Here is a 27,841-nt window from a genome sequence, read left to right on the forward strand (position 1 = left end):
TAGACATTGAGAGGGGTTGAGCTCTGCCCCATCGATGTTGAGATTTGTTAGGTGCATTTAATTTTGATGAAGACCAAAATCAAGATATGTTGATCATATCCAATATAATTATGATGATGAGAGAGAGAAGACCAAGCCCAATAGTAGGTCACCCCATGAAACAGTTTCATGTTGTATTTAGTGAGATATACTATGAATATACATATTAATTGATTTTTTATATACATTATATTAATGTTCAGAGTTGTTATTTGTGGATGCAACTCTCAAGTCGATATCATTTGGACCAAATACGACATACTAAAATTTATTTTCGAACCAAGATTTCAAAGCATTATTCTTTTAAAGAAATAAAGGGTGTTATGTGATTGTGAAACTTTAGATTACAGCCTTTTGAAGTGTCCCCTTTTGATTATACAAATCTAGAATATTATTGGCCCATTGAATATTTAATAATTTGGAAACAGTAAACTTAAGGGAAAATAATCATTAATTTAATGCCAAGATCTGCCCTTGGAATCTGGGTTTGCTGACAAAGTTGGGATCCCACCGTTACATTGCTTTTACAGCAAAACCCATGCATAAAATAAAGTCTAGCTCAATGTGTTCATATGCCATTTTAAAAAGATTAATGGTCAAAACTGGTCCTGAACATATGTTCATTTTACGAATTTGGTCTTATACTCTATCTTTTGAATTTTTGCATCATGAACATTTCAACTCGGATCACAATTGGTCCTACACTAACAATTCCGTCAATTTTTAAACGATTTTAACCTGATTTTGACCGATTTTGATGGTTTTAACAGTCACATTCGGGTTAAAACCGTTTAAAAATCGGTCAAAACCGGGTTAAAAATGTTTAAAAATTAACGGAATTGTTAGTGTATGACCAATTGTGATCCGAGTTGAAATATTCAGAATGCAAAAATTCAAAAGATATAGTATATGACCAAAATCATAAAATGGACTTATGTACATGACCAGTTCTGGCCTTGACTCTTTTAAAAATTACTTTATTTGATAACTCATCAAAGAAAAAGAATTTAAATAGATTGTCATGTCAGCATGTAATTCACCAAAAAAAATGGAAATGATGAGATGAATATGAAAATTTCATGTTTTATGATTTATAACTCAAATTTTGAAAAATGTAAGACGAACAAGAATTGGACCATTTTTGGTAATATAGTTTATCCGAACACGGTAATAAATTTAGCTTAAGAGAGTCCTTAATTAAAGATGCTCAAAGGCTTCCTTATCCTATAATTTGTTTATGTTCACATCACATGCATCAAAGCCATTCAAATATACCATTCAAAGCCATTTAAAATAGATCCCCTCAAAAATAAAAATGAAGGAGAAAGTTTAAAATGGGCCTCAAATGGGCCAAGGGAGATACATTTACTAATAAATGGGTCTTTTGATCAGAATGAATGGGCTAAGCAGGGCATCAGCAACACGGTGTTACCAGCCCGTTCCATCGATACGAGACGTCCGTGAGCTGCGTTGCAAAGACGAGGCGGACGAGGGAGCACGCACACGGCTACACGAGGGAAAATTCAGGTCTGCTTTTGTGTGTGTTTTGTGCGTTACATTCACATGTTAAGTAAAAATATAATTATTATAATTATATTTTTACTTAACATTTGGAAAAATAGAAATACTATTGGGCCTGGCTGGCTTAGTGGGCAATTACAAGAAGAATTAAAATCATACTCAACTTATAGTTTCTAGAATTACCTCGTCGCTAGATACTAACATACGCCGGTGGTGAAGGATTTCTATTTCAGTTGCTCTGAACAACCATTTCCGTAGGCGCCTTCTAGATTTTCTGATTTAGCTCAATTTCAATTTCAATTTCAATTTCAATTTCTAGGGTTTTCAAATTGTGCAGGTATGGGGGAATTAAACATGGACGAATTGTCTCTTCCCCGTATTTTCGAGCAGGCTCGGAAAATTCACCAAGCCGCCTCCGATTCGTCCGTCGATCAGGTTTCCGTGGAATTAGTGTTTCTCTATAATTAATTCACCTCTTTGGATCTCGAGCTAGATGAGCTTATTGTGTTAAATTTGATGATTAGGACACGGTGAAGAAAGGTTGCGAATTGTTGAGGAAATGCGAGGAAATGATTGGGAAATTAGGGTTGTTTTCGCTTAATGAGACGAAAGATGATATCAGTACCGCAAACCTCAAATATATTCTCGTAAGTGGTATTTGATTAGTGATTTGCATAATTGTATTGTTAATTGATGCCCAAAATGTCAGAATCATATTATGGTTGGTAACTACCTGAAAGCATGGATTGTATGCGGTAGATATAGTCTATTTCTGTAATAGTAATCTCTTGTTTAATTTGTTTCATCTTGAAAGACTGATTGCAATTGTTGTAAAGCAGTTTTCAGTAGATATTTAGAAAGCTAAATTTATAAAAATCATTACTTCGTGTTTGCTCTATAATTTACTCCGCTATAGAATGGTTGAATCTTTGTTCTGTTGGGTTAGGTTTGTCGAGGAAAATATAGTAATTGGTGATTTTTTTTTCATACAGGTTCCATATTATCTTGGTGAGCTAACTGAGAAAAATTCTGAGGAAGATAGGATTGAAATTCTAAATGTTTCACAGGCCAAGCTTAAGGTACTCATTTTTTGTGGGATCACAACAAAGGATCTTTTCTGTGATGTGTTTTGTAGTCTTTGTTTTATCTGGATATAGGCTTAGTGAAGTTATTCATGTTGTAATGGTTTTGGATTTTGCTTTGCCTTGCTATCAGGAATTTTTCTCTTTTTGTGAGGCAATGGAGCTTGTACCAAAAGAAGAACTAGAATCACTTGTGCAAGCTACTGGTAAAACATTTGCTGATAGGAGAGCCCAAAAGGTAGGTTTAGATATTTATTTGTGTTGCCCATTACTGTCTATGATTCATTATTTTATAGCTGGAATATTTATTTTATTTTTTACTACTATTTTCTTGTTTTAACAAAATGCCTTTTGGAAATGTCTCTATAAGGTTGTATGTCTTATTGTACGATTAATTATCTGACGGCGCTCTAGCAATAGTGTGGCGTATCTAACTGTATTTGGCACTCAGATTGCACGCTTCAAACGTCAGAAAGCTGCTGAGTCAAAATTGCTTGAAATAAGGGAGCGGAAGGAACGGCGAGGGCGTTCAACTAGGGCATCTGCATTATCTACTCCTGTTGTGTCCGAGGAAGAGGATTTTGATGATGACGATGATGGAGAAGAGGAGAGGGAGGTCAGTTATATCTTATGAGTTCTTCTGCATTATTTTTTGTGAAGTACAAAATTCTAATTAAATAATGTTAGGGATGCTAAATATCAAGGGTTGTAGGCATTATTGATGTATTTCCAGTCTCTGCTTTTATCTTTTTTCTGTTTCAATTATGTAATTTTCTGATATAATGATATTCTCCTCAGGCATGGCTAACTACCATCTCCTTGGCACTCTGTAAGGTTAGTCTGGAATTCCAGCATCTTCAATATACACCAGCTCTGTGTGTAGACTTAAATTTCCCCATTTCCACCTTTGTTAATAATCAGGTATTTGTGTGTCACAGGCATTTGATCTACAGGAAATGTTGAAGAAAGAAGAAGAGATGCTCCTTGCTGTTAGGGAAAGACAGTCAAAGGTATCAACTTGAAAAGTGGAGCTACTTTAGATTTGAGAAATTGTAGTAGTTATTATCTAGATCTCAGGAATGCTGGAATCGTGTGTTGTGACATGGAGTATATACATACACATGCTCCATGCAATAGGTTATTGAATTCTTCCTCTTTAGTCAGCTCAATCACTTCACCAAACATTAAGATATGACATGCAGCTTCGTGCATATGAGTTGTGTAGGCGTGTAGCACATGCAACATTTGAATACAACTTATCTTTTGTGGTTATATCTTCCGCAGGAAGGGAATAATGAGCTTGCACAGTCCATTCTTGATGAGCGTGCTGAAAAAGCAGAAGCCTGGCATCGTGACGCAGCAACAAGGTCTCGATTTACAAAACCTGCAACTCCAATCACATGTGCTACTTTTGCTCAAGATGTCATAGAGGGTAGAGCGGCGGTTTCACAGGCTCATGAACACAAACATCAGCCAATGCTATTTGGACCTGCAAGCCTTGTGGCCAAAAACCCAACAAGTGAGAGGGAGAGAATCGCAGCTAAAGTTTTCCAGCCTCACTACAGGTATTTTAGTAAATCACAAAACTGAATTTACAAGCAAAATGATGAAAAAACTGCTGTGATTGCTTGAAGAACATCTCTGAAATTTAAATTAATTGCCAGATTACCAACCATGAGCATAGAGGAAGCTGGGTTGAAGGAGATGGAGATTATGAATAAGTGGCAAGAAGATACCAAGAAGATCATTGAAGAAGCTAACACGTCATGGCACACGGATAACAAGCTGCTACAGAGGCCAAGTGAGGATGATGATGATGAGGATGATGATGCTGCCCAAGATAAGGCTAGGGCCTGGGATGACTGGAAGGACGATAACCCTCGTGGAGCAGGCAATAAGAAACTCACTCCATGCGGTTGATTTTAATGCCCATTGCCCTGCATCTGTGCAATTACTGGAGTACAATTTATTGTCCAAGTTTTAGTTTTGTTTAATTATTATTACTGTATTATTGTGCTGTATAGTAGCTGTAACTTATGAGTATAGAGAGTAGGAGAAACTTCGACCGATGGTGACATTTAGCTGGTTAAAACTCAATTTGGTAGTCATTTTCTGTACGTCGTGATAAACTGTTACAGCTATGCCCTTTTGCATTCCAATTCCAGTTTAAATCTATATTTACTTGGACTTTTCGTTTTTTTTTTCGTTTCTCGATTCTGTTCCCAAGTTTCTACTCGGTTTATTTCGTTTCTAGTAAAGATTAATGATTTGAAAAGTTCAAACTCTATCATTGCAATTACTGAACAGAGGGGCACAGGTGAGAAACAGAGGATCCAAAAAGCATAAGTAGATTGCAGTAATACTATAATCTAACTCGAAAGATCATAAAATGATCAAGTTATGAAAATTACCAGTCACGTTTATACTTCAAAGTTTTGATGCGATACAGATACAAGATCAACGCGAACCAGAAACATGAACACGGGATCCAAAAACATATTGCGTGACAGCAATCAACAGAAGAAAAACTCGATTTATACAAGACTCTGAAAAGTACAAATACAATTCAGATCCTGCAACTCAGTTGGTGTTTCATCTCACAGCCACAACCAAACCGAGCAAAACAACGCAGCAGATCAAACACGAGGCCAAGATTCGAACCACCACTGCCAAAGCGATAGAGCCCAGCAACTTACCGTGCGTTCAATCCACTCCATCATCAAAAACATCCAAAAACAGGCTGGGGATCCTATTAAAACGAGTTTGTATACACAAGTTTGAAGCACAATAATCACATCAAATACACAAGGGATACCAGTCCTGCATTATAACAGGAAATGGATGCTTTTCATTTCAACAAAGAAACTCAACCAACATACTTATATATCACCAAGAATAAGAGAAATCACCCAAATGTAATCAAACCAAAGCTATTTCAGCTCTCCATGCATTTCAGGCCCCTGCAAACCCACAGCCATACAACAAACAAGATTGCACAAGCGATCAAATCTAGCGAAAGAATCACCCAAACTTGCTTCTTCCAAACCTTCTTAGCCTTTTGCTGGCAATTCAGTTCCCCGGAATAGAGCCCTCTGTTCTTATGCGAGGTCGAACTGAACCCGGGGCTCGGACAAACGGGGGTGGCGTTGCCACTGCTGTCATCAACCTCTCTCTCCCCATTTCTTTTCCCATCCATCTTGAATTCCTCAAGCACTGCATTCTTCTTCATCTTGCTCGTCCCTTTGTCACCACTGAGCCGGCTCCTTCCGCGAATGGGGCCCGACCCGTATTGAAAGCTCCCATTTTCCCCCATTCTCTGCCCTTTTGGGGACTCAATTACATCCATGTGATACAGCGCCGGACCAATCAGCTGCCGGAAAACAGGGCTGAATTCGCCCTGGAAGCAATGAGAACTCAGCCTCTCCAGCTTGCTAACACCGTTGAAATCCTTAACGAAAGCATCCCTCACGCTCCCTAGAAACGTCAAACCCTCGGATTTCTTCAATTTCTCGTCGGAGATCAGGAAATAGGCGAACGGCTCGTCGATCATGAAGGTGAATGTCTGCGAGCGGACGGTGTGGCTGAAGGTGGCGTGGAGCGGCGGCGTTTTCTCGATGCATTTCGCCGCGATCGCGCCGAGCTCGGCGTCCTTGGAGTTGAATTCGGCTAATATGGTGGTTGATTTCGCAATGCAGCAGTAGTGGATCAGACTTGGATCCGAATTCATAGCTGCGGAAAAAGGGGGATTCGAGATCAAAACCCTAATTCCCTTTTGTCGGAATTCTCGTTTCGCCGGTGGCGACTAGGAAAAGAATTACAGAAAAATGAATCCGGATCCAAGTCCTGGTCGAAATTGGGGGAAATTGAGGAGGGTGAATTCAAATTGGGGGAGGATTTAGGGTTGAGGGAGGTGGCTTGAGTCGTCGGAAAAGTGGAAAAAGGAGATCTTTTCCACCGGCCAAAAACAGAATCTCTCGATTCTCTCCCCCTTTTGGAGGCCAATGTTATTCTTTTTCCTTTGCATAGAGATTCAACATTTGTTTCTTTATTTCTTTTTCCTAATAATCAATATTTATTTTTTCGATTCTAATTTCGCAAATAAAATTGCAAAATTGTGAGAAATTTTGAATTTGTAGTATGATATCAGATATCACGACCTGCTTATTATTGAGTTTGCAATTGTTAATCAATTTTTTTACTCTACGACCTAAAAATTAGGTTATCTACAAATTTACGATGAAGAAATATAAATAAAGTTTGATTTTCAAAAAACCGCGATAATATAAAAGTGTATATTATTCTGATTTTTGCCTCAAAATTGATGGCTATAAGTAACACAAAAAATAGTTTCATCTACAAAAATAGTCTCGTTTATTAAAGACAAGTTTTAATACACAAATTTTATAATAGGAGTAATATTTAAGTTCATATACTCATTCTACGACTTTCAAAATTTGTGTATTAAAACATCAACAACCCTAAAATTTCAAACTAGAAGAGCAGAAACCACCAAAATACTGATGAATATCAACGGAAGTTATGAAAGTATAGTAGTGCTCTTTTGTTACTTCTCATCGTATTATCAATATTCTTTTGCTAATCCATCTCCATCTCTACAACCAGAACTAAACCATCAGGCATCGACTACTCGAGCGGATTAGTTGCACGAAAACACCCAGCACGAATACGAACACGTGTCACAAACCCGACATCAAGACGAGACACTAGAAAGAATGAGCGAGTGTAGCAAAAATGTGCATGTTTTACCACCATTTTCGTGTTCGTGCAAACTCAGCCAGCGTAAGGAGGATCAATGAAGGCCCAGTCGAAGACTTGCTCGTACTGAACTGCAGCGTTGTCCCACGACATGTTCTTCTCCATCCCGCGCTTCATTACTCCCTCCCACGACGTTTTGTGCTCTCTGCACGTCAAAACTGCTCTTTGTAGCGCCTGGGAGACGAACCGACAAATGAGAAATCGTACGATATCAGAACGATGAATCATATATGATCACGAATAGACTTACCGTCAGTAAGCTGTCTTTCGTTAGAGGAGAAAACGCCCATCTGTGACAATTTAAACATAGAGGTGAAGAAAATTCAAACATTAAAACGAATCTAGTATACTCCCTCTGTCTCATTCAAGATGGCCCAAAATCCGTTTCGGATCGTTACATTCATAATGACCCAAATCCATTTTGGGTCATGTTAAGTGGGACGGAGCGAGTATTGTATAGGGACCCATAAAAAGTAAACAAGAAAACCTTGGTCGGAAAATGTCGAAGGAAGTGTGATACAGGATCACCTCAAACTCATGTTCAAGTGGCATCTCAAGACCATCACCAGACTTCCGATCAACTAAAGAATAGCTCCAACAAGTTGCAGCAACAGGGTCAAACCAACAAGAAGAAGAGTAGCAGTCGTCCAAAGAGAAACACTCGGCCACCCAATCGCCTTGTCGATTGTGTGCCGAAATGAGATAGTTATTTACGTTGTGTATTTGAAGCATATTATATTATTATTAGTGTGTTGATTATACTGTAAGTGTCGGGCGCATCTATAAGCCCCATCTCGGGTTTTCTTAGTGGTTCTTTCCCGAGAGGTAGGAGGTCGAACCACCCTAGGGTCCTAGAATATAAAAAGGGAAACTTGTCAACATATTATGGTAATGAGTGATAAGTTTATTTCCCAAAAAAATTCACGTCTCTTACAAAGCTTTCAATAACTTCTTTCTCTGCCCGACGAGAACCTCTCTCGCGTGCGGAACAACCGATCGCCGAGCAAAGCCGCCGCCGATCATCCTTACAGATACGTCTATAACGTATCATCTGGTGCTTTCATCCGGAACTCATGTCTACCAACGAACAGGCTGGTTCCCAGTGGGGAATGCCCTCTGCTTTCAACCCACCAGAACCTGGGACGTCGAAACAACAATCCGGTGTAGGTCGCAAGGAGAGTTTAGTTCTTAATCGTATACCGGATAGCTCTGACGCACTCGAGTCGCCTGAAGTGCGACGTAATCAGCCCATTGATCCTGTCAATGCGAAACTTGATCGATTATTGGTGGGTGTTTCACATTTGGAATCGCGTATTGACGCTACTGAACGTCGCGTAGTCAATCTCGACTCTACGCATACACCTGAGCCTGATCCGCATTATGATATTCAGGAGTATGATGACGGCGATTTCGATCACCATCGGAGTAATTTGTCATTTCATCGGGGCTCCAAACATTATTCCCACGCAGAGACAATTCACAATACTCGGTCAACATATCCTACTCGCCGGTTTCCAGAGATTCCCTTACCCCGTCCACCACACGATCCGGGGTACTCTGCCGGTCACCGTATTCGTTCGGATAGACCACCACGTCAGTTTCACAGTCAGTCCAATCAGTTTCCTGATTTTTCGGCAGATCAATTCCGCCCACGAAATGTTTGGGAACCGCCCCAAAACCGCAATAACTACTCCAGAACGTGGGATAATAATCATCCACGTATGCAGTCCTGTTGGGATCCCCCTCCGAACCGCCATCAGTCTGGATTTCAAAATTCTAGATTTCAGAATTCGGATTATTTTCCTAGAGTGAAGATGGATCCTCCTCATTTCGATGGTTCTGATGCTTCGAATTGGATTTCGCGGGTACAATATTATTTCGATCATATAATGATGCCGGAGGACCACAGATTACACTACACTGTGATGCTTTTTGATCCACCAGTCGACGATTGGATATTTAATTATCGTGCCAATAATCATTTTGTCACTTGGCTGGATTTTTTGGAAGATGTTCGACATAGGTTTGATCCGCAATGTTATGAAAATTATATTGGTCTTATCTCCAAATTATGTCAAACGGACTCTGTGTCCGAATATCAATTGGCTTTCGAAAAGATGATGAATAGAATTTCCGGCGTGCCGGAGTCTACACTCTTGCCTATCTATATTACAGGATTGAAACAACCAATTCAAAGGCAGGTAAAGCTCCACCGTCCCTCTACTTTGGCATCTGCTTTCGCGCTATCTCAGGAATTATCGGCTACTCATGCCGAATCCAATGCGCCAACAACGACTGGGTTTCACAAACGGCCATGGGCTCAAAAGGATTCCCGAGGACAAACGACTCGACCTCTACTTTCTTCAGACAAGAATATTACAACCACAAGTGCTGTGGGACAGCCGTCCTCTGCTCGCTCTCGTGATTTTTCTAAGCTGCCGGTAGTGCGTGTTTCTAACGCCGAGAAGGCTGAGCGTTCAAGAAGGGGTCAGTGCTGGTATTGTAATGATAAGTGGGCACTGGGTCATGTGTGCAATCAGACGTTTCTCGTTTATATGGGTATTGATGAAGATGAGGAACAAGTTACTGACCAAGATGAGGATATAGTGACAGCAGATTTATCTCACTTGCAATCACGTGATGGAAGAAAACGGGCAAAATCTTTAACCATTGTGGGCACTATCGGATCTCTTGAAGTCAGTATCTTGATCGATACAGGAGCATCTCACGATTTTCTACATCCCCGGGTTGCTGAGAAATTACAGTTACCCTTGTCGCCTATTACTCCGTTCCGGGTGTATGTGGGAAGCGGTGAATATTTGCTATGCACACATGTTTCTAAAAAGACCACAGTGTTGATGCAGGGGACTTCTTTCGTCTTGGATTTACATGTCCTTGCCGCTTATGGTTCAGATTTAATCTTGGGTATGGAATGGTTGGAGTCATTGGGTAAGGTTACACATGATTATCCGGAGAGAACAATGGAATTTATCAAAGATGGCACTCCAGTTCTCTTGCGAGGAATTACACCTAATCCGCGCCCGGTTTCTGTTTGTATGCTGTCCGCTATGTTATCTCGAACTACAGGCCATGACCTATATGAGCTTGTGGCAGTAGACCCTTCTGACAGGGATCTCAACGCTGATCAGCCGCTGTCTCTTCCAACGGATTTGCCTCCGACCATCTTGGCAACCTTACAACATCATATTCATCTCCAACCTAACTCCCGGCCGGTGAATGTGCGACCATATCGGTATCCATATTTTCAAAAGAATGAAATTGAACGACAAGTTCGTGAAATGCTTGATCAAGGCATCATACAGCGCAGTCAGAGTCCTTTTTCTTCACCGGTGCTGCTCATCCGCAAGAAAGATGGCTCTTTTAGGTTCTGTATTGATTATCGTGCTCTTAACACGGCTACTGTACCTGATCATTTCCCAATTCCCACCACTGATGAGCTTTTTGATGAGCTGGGGTCTGCGAAATATTTCACAAAACTTGATTTGCGTTCAGGATACCACCAAATTAGGATGCAAGAGGAGGATGTCTTCAAGACAGCATTTCGAACTCACGATGGGCACTTTGAGTTCTTAGTCATGCCTTTCGGGTTGACTAACGCTCCCTCCACATTCCAAGCGGCTATGAACACAATTTTTCAGCCGTTGCTCAGAAAATCAGTCATTGTATTTTTTGATGACATATTGATTTATAGTGCAAGCTTGGATCTTCATGCTAGCCATCTTGCCGAGGTATTATCTATCTTGCAAGCTAATCAGTTTTTTGTTAAGCTTTCCAAGTGTTCTTTTTGTAGCACCTCCGTCGAATATTTGGGGCATATCATTACTGATGGACAGCTTAAGGCAGATTCTTGTAAAATTGATGCCATGGTCGCGTGGCCCATTCCCTCGACAATTAAGCAGCTTAGGGGTTTCTTGGGTCTTACAGGATACTATAGGCGTTTTATCGCCATCTATGCACTTATAGCAGCTCCTTTGACTGATTTATTGAAGAAAGACTCATTTGTTTGGTCACCTGCAGCCGAGCAAAGCTTCTGTGAACTCAAAACAGCCATGACTTCAGCTCCTGTTCTCCGTCTGCCGGACTTCTCTCGTCAGTTTTGTGTCGAAACTGATGCTTGTGATTTTGGAGTGGGTGCGGTTCTATTGCAGGATAATCACCCGTTAGCTTTTTTCAGTAAAAAGCTTGGTCCTCGTCGCCGCGTAGCTTCTACTTACCACAAAGAATTATACGCAATAGTGGAAGCTGTACAAAAATGGAGGCAATATTTATTAGGCCGAGAATTCATCATCCGCACTGATCAGAAAAGTCTGAAAGAATTATTGCAACAAGTGGTGCAAACACCGGATCAACATCTCTATGTTCGCAAGCTAATGGGGTATAAGTTTGTCATTGAATACAAGAAGGGCAGCAATAACAAAGTAGCTGATGCTTTGTCCCGCCGAGATGAACCTACGGATAATTCTTCTTCAGTCGATGCTGCATTGCTAGCAGCTGCGTCACAGCCGGTTCCATCCATTTTGGCAGATTTGAAATCTGACACAGCAGCTTCAGCCGAGCTCCAAGACTTGATTCTTCAGATTTCGGCCGGTCTCGCATCCCCTCACTTCACTTTCGATGGCGAGCTTGTTTATTTCAAGCGTCGTATTTTCGTTCCTGCAGAGTCTAACACTAAGCGTGTGTTGTTACATGAACATCATAGTACCCCTTCTGCAGGTCATCCGGGGGTGGACCGCACGTTTAGACGCCTAGTCTCCTCGTTCTATTGGCCACATATGCGTCGTGATGTTAAGAAGTTCGTTGCTGCTTGTTTGGTTTGTCAAACCACAAAATATTCCACCCTAAAACCAGCGGGGTTACTCCAACCATTACCTATTCCATCTCAGGTGTGGGAGGACGTTTCCATGGATTTTATTACGGGTCTTCCATCTTCGCGAGGGTACACTACCATAATGGTTGTCGTTGATCGTTTATCGAAATATGCTCATTTCGCGCCGCTCCCTACCAGATTTGATGCTTTACGTGTTGCTCATTTGTTTGTGAATACAGTTGTCAAACACCATGGTTTTCCCAAAACCTTGGTTTCCGATAGGGATTCGGTGTTCTTGAATGCGGTTTGGGAAGAGTTGATGGCGTTGAGTGGTACTAAATTGCATTTCTCTACAGCATATCATCCTCAAACCGATGGACAGACGGAGGTGCGAAACAGAGGTTTGGAGCAATATCTTCGCGCTTTCACGGCGGACCGTCCGTCGAGGTGGTCGAATTTTCTACCTTGGGCTGAATTGGCATTAAATTGTTTCCACCATGAGGCTTTGGGGGTTTCGCCATTTCAAGCTTTATATGGCCGTGAACCACCTTCACTGGTTGCTGCTGACCCGTCTCCACGAACCCCTCCAGCTGTGGCTGCTTTGATCCGTCAGCGGGGTCTCTTATTGGTTGATCTACGAAAAAATTTGGAAAGAGCTCAACAAAGAATGCGTGCCACCGCGAACCAACATCGGCGTGATTTAGAGTTCAATGTTGGCGATAAGGTGCTTCTCAAACTTCAACAATATCGCCAACACTCGGTTGCCAAACCCCTGTCTGCGAAACTATCACGCCGCTATTATGGGCCTTTTGATGTAATCGAGAGAATCGGTCAAGTTGCTTACCGACTTAAGCTGCCGCAAGGTAGTCGCATTCATGACGTTTTTCACGTCAGTTTACTTCGGCCTTTTGTGGAGTCCGACCAAACTGCTGTGTTGTCTTCTTGGCCAGAGGAATTCTGTAATGGTAAGTTAATGATCAAGCCTACTGCAGTGTTAGAAAGGCGGACCATGTTGCGGGATAACGACGCCGTCGATCACGTTCTTCTTCGTTGGCCTGATGATTCTGTCACGTGGGAACCAACTTCAATAGTGCAGCGTCGTTTCCCTGATCTATTCCTTGAGGACAAGGACTCTCTCATCCGCGGGGGAGTTGATACAGGATCACCTCAAACTCATGTTCAAGTGGCATCTCAAGACCATCACCAGACTTCCGATCAACTAAAGAATAGCTCCAACAAGTTGCAGCAACAGGGTCAAACCAACAAGAAGAAGAGTAGCAGTCGTCCAAAGAGAAACACTCGGCCACCCAATCGCCTTGTCGATTGTGTGCCGAAATGAGATAGTTATTTACGTTGTGTATTTGAAGCATATTATATTATTATTAGTGTGTTGATTATACTGTAAGTGTCGGGCGCATCTATAAGCCCCATCTCGGGTTTTCTTAGTGGTTCTTTCCCGAGAGGTAGGAGGTCGAACCACCCTAGGGTCCTAGAATATAAAAAGGGAAACTTGTCAACATATTATGGTAATGAGTGATAAGTTTATTTCCCAAAAAAATTCACGTCTCTTACAAAGCTTTCAATAACTTCTTTCTCTGCCCGACGAGAACCTCTCTCGCGTGCGGAACAACCGATCGCCGAGCAAAGCCGCCGCCGATCATCCTTACAGATACGTCTATAACGTATCAAAGTGACACATACCCGGTACCTTCACCCGCACCTTCCTTCGCATATGGGTCGAAATTTTGGACCGTGTCCTGGTGAATCGAAACATGACATGTTAAAACAATTTATTCGATAAACTGGAAAAAAAAGCTTGTAGATCGAGGTAGGTGATCTCACTCTGAGCCCCCCGGTGCTGTGGACAACGGGAACGGTGCCGTATCTCATTGCATACAGCTGGTTCAGCCCACACGGCTCGAATCTCGAAGGCATCACGAGTATGTCACAGCTGCAAAATGTCTACTCATATCAGCAAATAAATACTCACATAGGGAAATTAGTTAAACCGATCATCAAATTACCCTGCTGTAATCCTATGAGAGATCGGGACGTTGAACCCAACCCAACCCCGATACTTGTCCTTAAAAGTAGATTCTAGTTGCCTCATCCAGTCTTCGTATTGCTTCTCTCCGGATCCGAGCATTACCTGAAATGTTAAACATGTACGACGATTAGTAGATACTTCTCACTAAAATCTTCAAAAAAGGCGGAAGTTATTAGTTGAACACGGACGAAGAGCAGTCTTACAAGTTGGACATCATCATACATAACATGTGGGGCGGCTGAAAGAAGAATGTCAACGCCTTTCTGGTAGTCAAGTCTCCCGATAAACCCAATCTGTGGAGAGTCGTCAACTTTGAGAAAACGCGAGGTTAAGTAAACCTAGAACCGACTAAAACATAGGAGAGCTATGTTCTCAATCTCACCAGAGGACAATTGGGTCGGACTGGAAGATCGAGTTCTGCTTGTAGCGCAGCCTTACACTCAGCCTGGAATGAACAGCAGCAGAATTTAGAGGATAAGTAGAAGAAAACTCGAGTTTGCCATCTATGGCGAATTTAGTCCCTCGATAGTTGAGCTAGCTGTCGTGGACATACATAAAGGCTGAACTAATGTTTAAAATTTTGGGAGTTTCACGACCTTTCCAGAGAGGTTGTCAATCGAGTAGAGGGAAGGAAGATGTGCATCAGTAGATGGATTCCATTCATCGGTGTCAACTCCGTTAGTAATTCCTGCACGGTTGCATGTTATTTCTAATCAAAACTAATTTGTTTTGTTGATGTAGACAAGTCGACACAACATACCTGTCAAAACTGACTTACGACTGCTTAATAGGTCGTGTAACCCATATCCACCGTCAGGGGTGGTTATTTCCCAGGCGTAACCCTGGAAAACCGAAGGAGAGTAAGAAAATGTGATAATTAGGCGGTGAAAGTTGAGGACTTGTTTATGGTCAATTTACATAGCCACATATCCAAATGCTGAAAACCATGAAGTTCTCTGGTGAGCGAAGAAAATTGATAAACGAATAGCCTACTGAGTCCTTACCGATCCTAATATGATCGATATAACGTGATTTTTAACATAATATTACCTGGCTTACTGTCACTATTCTGTCAGCAGTGACTATAGCAGATTTCAGAACATTGACTGCTTCACCAGGGTCGAGAGCATGTGTCCTCGCCCAAGTTGGGAACACCCATTCCAGCGCCTTGTACCACCCAGGAGGCAATCCGAAATTCTTATACGTGACTGCTGGCTCCACACCCTGTACAACGGAATAGTTCGTGTGTCATTACTACTTCACTATGATAATCAAAGTCATTTACACGTTACCACAGTTCTTCAGCAAATCAAATTCTACAGAATGCAAAAAAGAACTAGAAAGTAAAAATGCATTAGAGCCTACTAAACTGAAATGAAACAGAACTCACCTGATGTGCTAGATTATGTATCACAATTATACTCCGCGCAGCCTTGTATACACCGTGTGGACGATATTTTGCGGCTAAGAGCCTAAAATCATTGAACAAATGGAAATCACTATTTACATCATTGATCTAATGGTTTGTGAGTTTATATGGGTGCTACGCATATTGTACAAGAAAAATCATTGCAGAAATACATATACGGCCTAAAATATTTATAAGACATTAATAAAGAACCAGGAATCGTTCACAAAAGCGAGGATGTAAAGGTCACATACACAGGAACTAGGCCGGCATGCCAGTCGTTTGCTATAAATAGACATTTATCTCCATATGTATACCCTCCCAGCGGCAGCACTAAGGGAGCTTCACAAGCCGTGTGACAAAGTAAAGTGAACCGAAACTGTTCACAAAAGAGGGTATAAATTATCAAAAAAATGATTCATAATAACTTGCAAAGATTCATCAATCACTTTGAGTACTGATCTATTTCACACAGAAAAAAAAAGAATGTCAATTTCTGTACGATCAACCATTTACCTGATTATCACCAAACGCACCAAAACCATCGCCATATGGAGTTCCAGGTCGGTGGTATGAGGGGTGGTCTACAAAGACCTAAATATGAAAAAATATGAAACAAAACACTTGAACATGTTAAAAAAGGGCTAGTAGTTTTCTCTAATGATGTAACTTTCGATTCCAGAATAGGACATTTTACTCGCTATCTATACATATGACTCGATAAATGTAGATGGATCTTCTTACCCAATCAACTCCAGCCCTGTATTCATGGAATAATCCAACCTCCTGTACACCACCAAAGCAATGGATCTTGGTCGGCCTTTCAGTATCAACGGCATTGGCAAATTTTTTATCTGATAAACCTCCATCCATATATCTCGGTGATACAACCATTACACGGTGACCTCGTGCAGCCAATGCTATTGGTAAGGAGCCACAGACATCTCCCAAGCCTCCGGTTTTCGAATATGGGGCTGCTTCAGAAGTTACGAAAACCACATTGTAGGTTGTGCTGGGGGAAGTTTTAGCACTACTTTTGATTTCTTCAGACAGATTCTCTGTTTCATCTTCTTGAGTTTCCGAGACTCTTTCATTGCTGATTACTGAAATTAGACATAATTATTCTCAGATAGTACTTGAACTACTGTAATATTTCACCGAAAAGTTTAATCCAAAATACCCCAACCAAACAAATTTACTAAAAAAGGTAACCACACAACTCAATTAACATAAAAAAATCACAATAGATCTCACAATCTTTATAATGACAAAATAAGTTCATACTATCTAGAGAAGAGACAATATGGAGTAAGATCGTTCCATCATCTTCTTCATCATCATTCATAGTAAGTGAATATATCAAATATCACCGCAACGACTACATGTAGCAGTTAACATTATGCACATCATAGTTCTTGGAATCACTCAGGAACAATGCTTTATCAAGGTGAATCAACAGCAAGCATCCAAATACTACAACATAAACTGCAATCATTTTTCCACTGGAAAGCCAAAAACAGAAGAGAAAAAACGGTACACATATCCAAGCTAAGGAATCACTCTTTTTTCTGTTTTTTGAGAAACATGAACCTGTAATCATAACATTTGACTCATTAACAGATTAAAACAGAACCATAATATCCCGGAAACGAGCTCTCGGTTCACTAAACAGGAGCTTGTCTCGCCCATGTGCACCTAATTGTAGTCCATCTACGAAAAACTCGAGAAAGCCCTCAACTTTTCCTCTAATCTTAATACTAAATGCAGATACATTATATTGGGCACAACCACAACAGCATAGAGAGAGATTACAATCATTACATCAACATTAGACAGAAAACTACAGTGATATTTGTAAGAGACCAAACCACCAACTTTCTCCACTAGTACTCTACATTATAAGGAACAATGTATCAAATCATAACCATACAGATAGCAACATACTCTTCTGCAACAAACACACACAAATGATGGATCAAAATTAAACACAAATATGCAAAATTCAAAAAACCAAACAAGCAAACAAACAAAGTATAACTGTGTATCACAGAAATGAAAAACACAAGAAGCATTCTGACCAGAATGAGGAATGGAATGAAATCCAACAACAGAGTCAATCTCATCTCTCTCATCTCCCACCAAAACTCCCTCCTTCGTCTCCTGATTCTTGGCATTCCCGCTGCCCCTGCTCACAAACTCACTCTCTTCCTTATACGATCTCGCTCTGACACAAAAGGAACGATCTTTTCTCTTCCCGGACGAAAATGAAGCAAATCCCAGCTGCCTAAAACAGCTGATGCCACTGTTTTGAATCAATTTTGCGGCGGGATATCTCGAGGGAGCGATCCGCAGCGCTTCCATGGGAGGTGAAAAAGAATAGTTGAGTGAAGAAGCAAGGAATATGCAAGTGTGAAAGACTGATGAAGTGAATATGAAGGGAAATGTTGAGGGAAAGTCGCTTAGGATCTGATGAAAACCGCGAAAAAATAGCTGTGGGGGTGACAAGGTGATGGAACGACGTCGTTCAGGGATTTAATATTAGACACGTGTCAAGTAATGTTCGGCATTCACATGTTGTCTATGCTATTAATGGCACATCAACATCTTTTTCACTTCATTTTGTCCTATTTTAGACTTTGTGTTGATTTCCCAATACTCCCTCCGTCCGCCATTAGGAGTCTTCGGCACGAATTTTAAGAAATTTAAAGAAAAGTGAGTGGAAAAAGATAGTGGAATGTAGAACCCATTTTTATATGTTAATTTTATAATAAAATGTGAGTGGAATGAGTTAGTGGAAAGTGAGGTGTACCTACTATTTATAGTAAAAGTGAATCGGGACTCCTAATGGCGGACATACTATAATAGAATGTGAGTAGAATGAGTTAGTGGGCAGTGAAGTGTACCTACTATTTATAGTAAAAGTGAATCAGAACTTCTAATGACGGACATACTAAAATGGTCAACCGGGACTCCTAATGACAGATGGAGGGAGTAATTTACTAGTTTAGTGACACCCTCTCTCATAGTCTTCTATATATCGTATTTATATAAATTTTATACTAATAATATTTCACTCATTTTTCTCTTTTATACGCATTTTATTAATTTATATATTCATATTGTTCAGTATTAATATCTCATGGAGTACTCTTTGCAGTGTATATTTCACTACATTTTTTCACTCATCTTCTATCACATTGTACATATTTCAGCTAGTGATGTGTCCAAATGAAACATTTAATCATGATCATAATGAGTATTTTATTATTTTTGTTTTAAAACTTATGTAGTCTATTACCATTATTATCAATGGACAAAGATAGTGTATTAATAGCAATGTGCAAATAATTCACGTATCTATTTATATTAACTTGCACAAATTTTCTTTTTCATAGATAGATTAATAAAAATTTTAAAAACTGTAAAATGGTCGTCCTTTTTCTTTCTTAATAGGAAAATGAATTTTAATTTAAAAATAGAATATCAGTAGACTCAGAACCTTAGATATTACTACTCCACCAACATTTTGTGCAAAGTCTTCTTTGTTTTTATGCTTGAAGTCAATTAAGTAATCGATCTTGTCCACACAAATTTGAAATTTCACTTTGAACTTAAAAAAAACAATCAAAGAATATTAGAAGATGGCCCAAAGTGAATATCGGCCCAAAAAACACCCGGGCCGAAAATGAAATGCAAGCCCATTTCTTACTTACATTGCAATTTTGGAACCCTAATTCATGCAGTTATTTAAACCTCCACATCACGTTCTGCATTTCATAGCATCATCAAATTCAAAAAATTTGCTCCTGGTTATGATTTTGTGTTTTGCGGTGACGATAAAGATTGATTAATCCCAGCTCATTATGAGACCTTCTTTGTGTAAGGTCAGGGAAAATAATTATTTCTCATATCTATCTGAGCTTTTCCAATCCCTCTTTTTCCTTCTTTTTTCCCCCCATTTCTTTCATCCCCTTTTGGTGTTCCTGGTGATGGATGATAAACCATGCTAATACTGAATATCTTGTGATTGATATCGATTTTTCGAAATTATCTGAAGGAATACCTCTATTTTATTTTGATTTTCATATTTTGATCTTCTGAATTCGTTCACTTTTGTTTGATTAAAAGAGCTGAAATGGAAGAAAAATCAATTTTTTTCGTGTATTTTTTGCTTCTTATATCAATTTTTTCCATCAATCTTCAAATTTCTCTGGTTGTGGTGCGGAGTTTCATTTCCAGAATGTCTGAGCAAAAGAATTATTTTGACATCAGCATTGAATTAAATCAGAATTATAATAGTGATAACTAATCATATTGATTCTCACACTAATTTTAGACATTCCAGCATCATAAAAAAAGCTTAATCATATTAGTAGATTTATTAAAGTCTAATTGGGTTAGAAAAATTAAAATAAAAAGGATATGTGGTGTAGAGTAGATTGATGTTATATAGTACTCCTTTCGATTAAATTGATGAATTTCTTTCAATTAAAATGATGAATTTCTTTTGTCCATGTTTGTAAAATTTAATCATTTGTTTTAGACACAAGAGTAAAGAAAGTGGTAGGAGTACTTAATAAATGGTGTAAAAAATTAATGATAAATTAAGAAATACAGAACATAATAAATTGTATTTACTCCGTAAGAAGAGAGAAAACACGATAGTATTAATTTCGTGTTTATTAGTCTAATTTATGTTATACTCCTATACAATAAGCTAGAAAATAAATTAATCAGAACAAATATACATTTTTCTTGCAATTGTTAACAAAAATAATTAATGAATAACGTTTTATCATGCTCTCTTATTTTTAAATATAAAAAGTGAACACTTTGGGACGGAGGGAGTATTCATATATATACTTGATCACAAATCAACAGTAGCAATATCAATATAAATAATATGAACCGGAAGTATGTCTCCAACCCTATGAAAAAGACTTGCCCTCAGTGCTAGATTCCGGGCTGCACATGCACTTACCATCTCTAGGATTCGGGCTTCTTTGAGGCTGATAAGGTGTCCCTCCACCCGAACTCGATGAGTCGTATCCACCGACCCTCTTAGTAGAATAGTTCCACTGATTCCCCGGCGGGCCGGGTTGTTTAGTTAGGCCTTGAGTCCGTACCTTTGCTTTAGCAGATTGTGTCGGGGCCATGTAGCTTGGGACGTTTTCCATGGCCGGTCAATACGCCCCATTTCGGATGAGTCGTCATTCATCCATCCGTCGACCCAATTCCAACTCCACTGTGACACCATTTGCTGCTGACGTTAATCGCAACGCATATTAGAATTCACATTATTCACTTGTTCATGATAAAATTTTTTATTTAATTTCTGTCTCGATTTCACGTGGATGAAAATTTATTTGAACATGAATTTTACTATTCATTCTAAAAGCATAAATAAAATGAGTCAGTTAATAGTGAACGAAGGGAGTATTTCAAACCTGATTGTAGGTTAGAGCTCTCTCTCTCTCTTTTGACTTCAAAGAACAATTTTCTTATAGGGCTATCTCTCATTCTACTCATGGTCCTATCCCATTGCTCACTCTCAAACTTGTTCATTTGACTCTTGATCTTCTTCCGCCACTCCTGCTCCAGTTTGCTCAGAAGCTGGAGCCTACGAGCGCGTACGCGTGCTTTCACGCGTACAAGCGTCTGCTTGCACCGCATGGTCATCTGCGCCTGCTTCCGCACGTTGTGACCCCTAACGAGCCCCTGGAGCCTCACCAGCCCCTTGAGCGCGCGCAAGGCCCGCCTCGCACGTACCCGGACAGCCTAATGACTTTGGCGGCTGCCTAGCCACAAGGGAAGACGACGACTCTATGCTCTAGGAGTTGGTGTGGCCAATAAGTGACATTCACCTACAGGGGTGGGATCCTCTGCTGTGCTGAAAAGCACAGCAGCCCCTGCTGCTCCTCACTATTCATCAAAATAATATATATATATTTATTTAATTAAATTTATTTTTATTTATTTGCTTATTTTATTTGTTGTGAGGGGCAGCAGGGGCTGCTGTGCTTTTCAGCACAGCAGAGGATCCACACCCTCACCTACAACCATCAATAAACAAATAGGTGCTGTACCTAAAGAATATAGTCATTGGCTAAGAACTAAACTAATTTGCAATAATTTTAACTGTTTTTAAGCCATTTAACATAAAGATTCCATCTAAAGATAAAGCTACGAATAACATTTGAATGATTACTAGGTGGAGTCTACAATAAGTAATTAAAGGGATATTAGGAAAAAAATATATGTACAAATTATAACACACCATTTTAGCTTAAAATATATCCATCTAAATTTAAAAATGTAAAACAATCAAAGATATCTAATTACTATATAGGAGTACTAGAAAATAAACATATATTGTACTCCAATAATTGAAAATTGAATTTACAAGATCACGACGAGGAAATTTTCAAATTTTATTTATCTCTAAACAAGAGTATTATAATTATGAAATATATAGGAGTATAGGACCACAATAGCAAAATTAGGAAACTCACAGGATTTACTGTAAATTAAAGGAAACGAATTGTAACAACAAAGAACAAAATGATTTTATTTTAAAAAAATGTTATCATAATTCATGGTGGTCGACTATATCTTACTCCCTTTGTCTCATTATAAGTGAGGCGTAATCTTTTTTAGGTCGTCTCACTATAAAGTGAGATATTTCCTTTTTTGGCATAAAAAACATTCTATTTCTCCCTTATTTGACCCCCTCTCATACCTTCTCTCTCTACTTTTTTTTCACTCCTAAAAAACTGTGTCCAAAAGAAATGTTGCACATGTAATAAGACGGAGGAAGTATTATACACGCATGCTAAGATAAATGTCAATTTTTTGTACCTAATCAAACAATGGCTCAATTATAGTATAATAAATATGCATCAATAATATTTAATACTATGAAATGACAAATGTAAGTTAAATGGTCGTTATTATAGTTATTGTAAGTTAAATGGTCGTTATTATAGTTATACAACTCTCGAATTATTTATCATAATGTACATTTTTGAACACGAGAAAACTAATTGTGTCGATCAATCAATTTTTTGTGGAATCTACTTTCCTATAAAAATAAATGCAGAAAAAACTTTGTATTAACTAAACCGTCGTTCGAAAAATTAAACGTATTTTTTTTATCACTTTTTAAACAAGTATTGTAAGGAGTATTCCACACTTACCATTATTTTCACTTTTCAAATAATTATTGTAAGAATTATTCCATAATTACCATTATTTTATTTTAAAAATTGGACTATTTTTGTGTAGCATGTGAACTATGGGATTGAAAATACAAATAGAATATAGAAATGAAGGATTGAAATAAATTTTTTAATGAGTAAATGCCAAATCTGGTCCTGAACATATGTCAATTTTATGATTTTGGTCATATACTTTATCTTTTGAATTTTTGCATTCTGAACATTTCAACTCGGATCACAGTTGGTCCTACACTAACAATTCCGTCAATTTTTAAACGGTTTTAACCCGATTTTAATGGTTTATGAGCAGTGGAGTTTCATTTTCACAACCAGTTTTGAGATCTTAAAATTGCAGTTGAGTCACTAAAAGATAAAAATTAAATGAAGGGCCGCTAATTTAGGTAGACCCGGATTACTATATTTTACTTCCATTAAAAGATAATTAATGATTATGTTTAAATAGACTACTACTAACTAGGAGTAGTTTGTTTTGTGATGCATAAAATGTGAGGCCAATCTTCCAAAGTAAGTTCCCATTATAAGACTTTAGATTAGTATTTTTTGGAGAATAATAAAACTTTCGAAATGTTTTTTGTATTTTATTTGGTTATAATAAAGACCATATATTCTGAATTTGGTTGAAAACCAATGCTGTGCTGTGCTTCCTTTGAAAATGATGGAACAAAACTACTCCTACTGGATTTTTGACTTTTTAGTCAAAGTAATAGTACATGCAAAAATTGAGTTTTTTGTATTTTTTTTCAATAGAATCGAAAAGATAAGAGAATGACTTGGAGGAATTAAATAGCGTAATAAATAAGAAAATCATCTTGGGGTAATTTACTTGCAGTAGAATGTCCTCCCCGCCGACCGCTCCTGCCCTCCCCGCCGACCGCTCTTCCTGGAGGTAATACCCCTGAAACTTTTGGATTTCTTCGTTGGCTCTGTATGGCGTTGCGCACCATACTCTCGTTGCGCTCGATTGTTCCCGCCGGCCGGTTTTCATTGTACCGGCGACAGATGCGCCACCAATAATGATCGCCGGATTGGTTCGTGCTAACCTCCAGATCTTCGGAGATTGACAAGAACGCCTTGAACAATTGCTCCATCTCCACCGGAGTATACGGTGTGCGGACACCGCGAGTAGGAGGAGTCGAAGTTTGGGAAGGGCCGCTCGACCTCGCTCTAGGCTCAAGTGTCCACCAGTATTGCCCTTCGGAGGCATCTTGGTCGTCGATCGGGTAAGGCCGGTAGCCACCCGGAACTCCCTAACTTTGGATTTGAGGAGGGGCCGAATATTCCGTTTTTTGACTAGGAAACGGTTGTGAACCGAACCAATCGGGGTTGCAACCGTGGGAGCCCGGGGGTGATCGCCGTGGTCGGACATTGTTATGTTGTAGAAGTGGAAGAATGATTGAGAATGAAAATGAGAGAATGTAGATGAGAATTGTGTAGTGTGGTGTGAATTTTTTGGTGTGAAAGTGAGGGTATTTATAGATAAAAATGTGTATTTTTTGGGGGGGAAATTGAAAAATAAATTAAAAGTGGGTAGAAAACGGATATATTTTTTGGGAAGTGGGATTTTTTTTAATCAAAAATTAATTTTAATAATAAAAAAATCACATTGCCAACGGCTATGCCGTTGGCCAATCACCGCCTGTCACTTCGCCTGCCCACTGGCACGGACGGACGAGCCGCAGCTCTCCGTTGTGGATGCTCTAACTAGTAGTAATAGTACTTTGCTTGGGTTGAGAGGCAATGCTGAATTTGGACAAAAACTAACGAAGATCTTTGTTCCGACCAATACTCACGCATATACTCTGTTATGTTACGAACGTGTCGGAAATGTATATGAATCAAGTCTCTAGTAACACAAAACAAATGGCGTGTAATTTACAACTAAAATTTGGGATATTAGTTCATAACATCACGAACTTTGGCCTAATTATGCCATTTCCCACAAATTTTAAAAATGATACTCCTATAAATTCTCTCATGACGGGTCAATCACTCCGACTAATATTCATGTATTTTTTTTATCCTACTTGGCACGATTAAATTAATATGGTTTTTTTATCCTACTTATAACAAACTTTAAAAGTGATTTAAAATATCACAAACCTCACAGTTGCCTACCTTAAATAAGTTTTGGCCAAAAATGTCTTATTCGGGTGGAGTTGGAAAATAACAAATACGAAATATAAAGTTTTTGATGATTTAAATTATTTTTAAAGTTCATGAAAAATACCAGAATTAGTCAAAAATTCATGATTTTAGCTACCAATATCTCATCAAATTGTATGCCTGATTTATTGACTTGATATTTTGATATGGAATATGGTGAGATGAGCAAGAGTTCTTAATTGAAGTGTATGGGAATTAATCACATCAAATATTGTGGTAATGGATTAGAATTTGGTCGTGGAGGGTGTGTATTGCGGGGGATGATCCTCTGCTGTGTTTAAAAACACAGCAGGCCATGCGGTGGTTAAAACGCGTCAAATCTTAGTGAGGAAGATTGCAAATGAAATAATCCAAGCCCCTTGGCCTAGCGGTAAAGGGTGCCGGATACCGCCTCCATCCTGGAGGTTTCGAGTTCGAATCCTGGGTGGCGTAATTTGTCTTTCCTCCTTGTTATAGGAGTTGATTTGTAATTTCGCGTAATTTGTCTTTCCTCCTTGTTATAGGAGTTGATTTGTAATTTCCTCCTTCATATGTATGATATAAATATATGAAGATTGCAAATGAAATAATATTAAAATATAAAATATACGTACCCTTCCCATTCTCTTGTTCTTTCATTTTTACCCTTCCCATTCTCTTGTTCTTTCATTTTTACCCCATTTCTTTGATCAAGTCATTTCACGTGGCCCACGGCTGCTTTTATATTTTACATGCAATACTTATTTATTTTATTTTACAATCATGATATAAAAAATTATTTATTAAATACAATACACATACACTTGTTATAATTTTATTGAACTAATCTGACAATAACACAAAATGATAGTAGTATGTATATTTTCCACGATATAAACTTTGAATATTACATAAAAAGTTTAAAGCATATAATATAAATATAAACAAAATGAATGATAGTACAATTTATAAATTTATGGCAAAAATTTATTTTACCATGGTTGAAATTTCATAGGTGTTTTAATTTAAAGTTTAAAATTGAATTTTACAGTCGTAATATTTTTTTTTGCTACTATTATCATGGAACTTTCAAAGAATTTATTCTTTCTCATGAACTTTCAACTTGTCAAATAATATGACGAACTTTATTTGTGGTTGTTATTTCCCACCGCAACGGATTCCGACTCCATAAATGATATGGATGTTGAGTTCGTATACACCTATAATAACGAAATCATGAATTCTGAATCGCAACCCTAAATAGCGAACCCAACTTAACATCCATGTCATTTTGATGTAGCCTGAATCCGTCGCGGTGAGAAATAACGACACGAATAAAGTTCGAGATATTATTTGTCAAATTAAAAGTTTATTGTAAAAAATAATTTTTTAAAAGTTTCAATATCCCTACTTTTTTAAAAAAAAGAGAAACATTGCAATATAAAATAATTGCATACTGTTGTATAATAGCTTGTGAAAATGGAGTATGATCCACTGGAAAATAATAACAACTACAACAAGTGTGTATTGAATTTAATAAATAATTTTTATATCATGATTGTAAAATAAAATAAAAAAGTATTGCATGTAAAATATAAAAGCGGCCGTGGGCCACGTGAAATGACTTGATCAAAGAAATGGGTTAAAAATAAAAGAACAAGAGAATGGGAAGGGTACGTATATTTTATATTTTAATATTATTTCATTTGCAATCTTCCTCACTAAGATTTGATGCGTTTTATATGTAAATTGACGCGTTTTAAACACCGCATGACCTGCTGTGTTTTTAAATACAGTAGGGGATCCTCCCCGGGAGAGGATCCCCTGCTGTGCTAAAATCACAGCAGGGTCTTGCTGCCCCATACACTACCATTTTTTTTTTATTTTTTTATTTTAAAAAAAATTTAATATTTTTAAATTATTTGTGAGGGGCAGCAGGCCCCACTGTGATTTTAACACAACAGGATCCTCTCCCATCCTCCCCCTTGCATTGCGCCACTGACCTTTCCTCTTTCGTTCATAGCCGTACTAGCTACTGCCACTCATATTTGCTAGTGTGTTCCACTTTTACTTCTAGTACTGGTAGTACTTGTATTAGCAAAATTTGGAAATTACAAAACAATGGTGTCTGTGGCCAATTATTCATTACTTTTTCTCCTTCAAATAATCACATTATTTGTATTTATTTATTTATTCCGACTATTGATATTGCCGCAAATAGCAAACGTAAAATTACATTAATATCAGTAGTCCGAATAGAATTTCGGAAGTATGTAGAACAAGATCATTTATTCAATCAATCAAATATTGTTTGTTTTATACGTACTTATATTATTCCGACTATTGATATGAATGTAATTTTACGTGTGCCATTCACGGCAAAAAAGAAGTTGGATCAGATACTATCACTCGTATAAAATATATCAAAGGAAATAAACCGTTACGTCCATAAAACTTAAGATTATCGGCAAATAAAAATAAATTGCAAAATACTATCGTAGTTATTACTAACTACAACAATGGCGGATCCAGGGGCTGACCCAAACATAAAATTTCCATGTCCGTCTATCATTTGCCTCCAACGTTAATCCTGAAGATAATAAATTCAGCTATATCCACTCCTCTATTTTTCAAATCCTAGATACGCCACTATTTTTAAACTAAAAATATATAATCAATCACATCTATCAATTGTTCCCTCTGCACAATTACACAAATCATTCTGATCTCCACAATTAATTACTCCACATTACTTTTTTTTATACATTTCATTAATTAATT

The 27,841-nt window shown here is 38.4% G+C and overlaps 3 protein-coding genes and 2 non-coding genes across 8 annotated transcripts; 3 read left to right on the forward strand and 2 right to left on the reverse strand.

Moving 5' to 3' along the window:
- Positions 1-1,707: 1,707 nt before the first annotated feature.
- Positions 1,708-4,829, forward strand: LOC121780017 (PP2A regulatory subunit TAP46-like). Of its 2 annotated transcripts, XM_042177534.1 has the most exons (10): positions 1,708-1,814; positions 1,898-1,995; positions 2,085-2,207; positions 2,553-2,639; positions 2,776-2,880; positions 3,094-3,258; positions 3,441-3,476; positions 3,581-3,652; positions 3,927-4,207; positions 4,307-4,829. In XM_042177534.1, the coding sequence occupies exons 2-10, from the start codon at positions 1,900-1,902 to the stop codon at positions 4,560-4,562; spliced, it is 1,221 nt and encodes a 406-aa protein (XP_042033468.1). In that variant the 5' UTR covers positions 1,708-1,814; positions 1,898-1,899; the 3' UTR covers positions 4,563-4,829. The 2 variants fall into 2 exon arrangements, with proteins under 2 accessions (XP_042033468.1, XP_042033469.1); XM_042177535.1 differs by lacking the exon at positions 1,708-1,814 and having other exon boundaries at positions 1,821-1,995.
- A 211-nt stretch (positions 4,830-5,040) lies between these two features.
- On the reverse strand, positions 5,041-6,702 carry LOC121780151 (phytolongin Phyl2.2-like). Its single transcript, XM_042177669.1, has one exon. The coding sequence runs from the start codon at positions 6,367-6,369 to the stop codon at positions 5,578-5,580; it is 792 nt and encodes a 263-aa protein (XP_042033603.1). The 5' UTR covers positions 6,370-6,702; the 3' UTR covers positions 5,041-5,577.
- A 588-nt stretch (positions 6,703-7,290) lies between these two features.
- On the reverse strand, positions 7,291-18,163 carry LOC121779878 (soluble starch synthase 1, chloroplastic/amyloplastic-like). 3 transcript variants are annotated; one of them, XM_042177329.1, is made up of 15 exons: positions 17,780-18,163; positions 16,446-16,804; positions 16,218-16,295; positions 15,956-16,080; positions 15,684-15,765; positions 15,344-15,517; positions 15,054-15,135; positions 14,890-14,981; positions 14,676-14,738; positions 14,497-14,586; positions 14,271-14,395; positions 14,089-14,197; positions 13,948-14,003; positions 7,669-7,708; positions 7,291-7,592 (listed from the first exon to the last, which is right to left on the reverse strand). In XM_042177329.1, exons 1-15 carry the CDS (start codon positions 18,060-18,062, stop codon positions 7,434-7,436), a joined length of 1,917 nt encoding a protein of 638 aa, XP_042033263.1. In that variant the 5' UTR covers positions 18,063-18,163; the 3' UTR covers positions 7,291-7,433. The 3 variants fall into 3 exon arrangements, 2 of the variants coding, with proteins under 2 accessions (XP_042033263.1, XP_042033262.1); XM_042177328.1 differs by lacking the exons at positions 7,291-7,592; positions 7,669-7,708 and adding an exon at positions 8,302-8,442 and having other exon boundaries at positions 13,909-14,003; XR_006045950.1 differs by lacking the exons at positions 7,291-7,592; positions 7,669-7,708 and adding an exon at positions 13,276-13,735 and having other exon boundaries at positions 13,819-14,003.
- A 1,364-nt stretch (positions 18,164-19,527) lies between these two features.
- LOC121780502 lies at positions 19,528-19,628 on the forward strand. The gene has a single exon (XR_006046043.1). It is a non-coding gene; the product is annotated as a small nucleolar RNA snoR69Y (small nucleolar RNA).
- Positions 19,629-19,680: 52 nt separating this feature from the next.
- Positions 19,681-19,763, forward strand: LOC121780503. The gene has a single exon (XR_006046044.1). It is a non-coding gene; the product is annotated as a small nucleolar RNA snoR53Y (small nucleolar RNA).
- Positions 19,764-27,841: the final 8,078 nt, after the last annotated feature.

This window comes from Salvia splendens, chromosome 19 (assembly GCF_004379255.2).
Source record: "Salvia splendens isolate huo1 chromosome 19, SspV2, whole genome shotgun sequence".
Taxonomy (NCBI): Eukaryota; Viridiplantae; Streptophyta; class Magnoliopsida; order Lamiales; family Lamiaceae; genus Salvia; species Salvia splendens.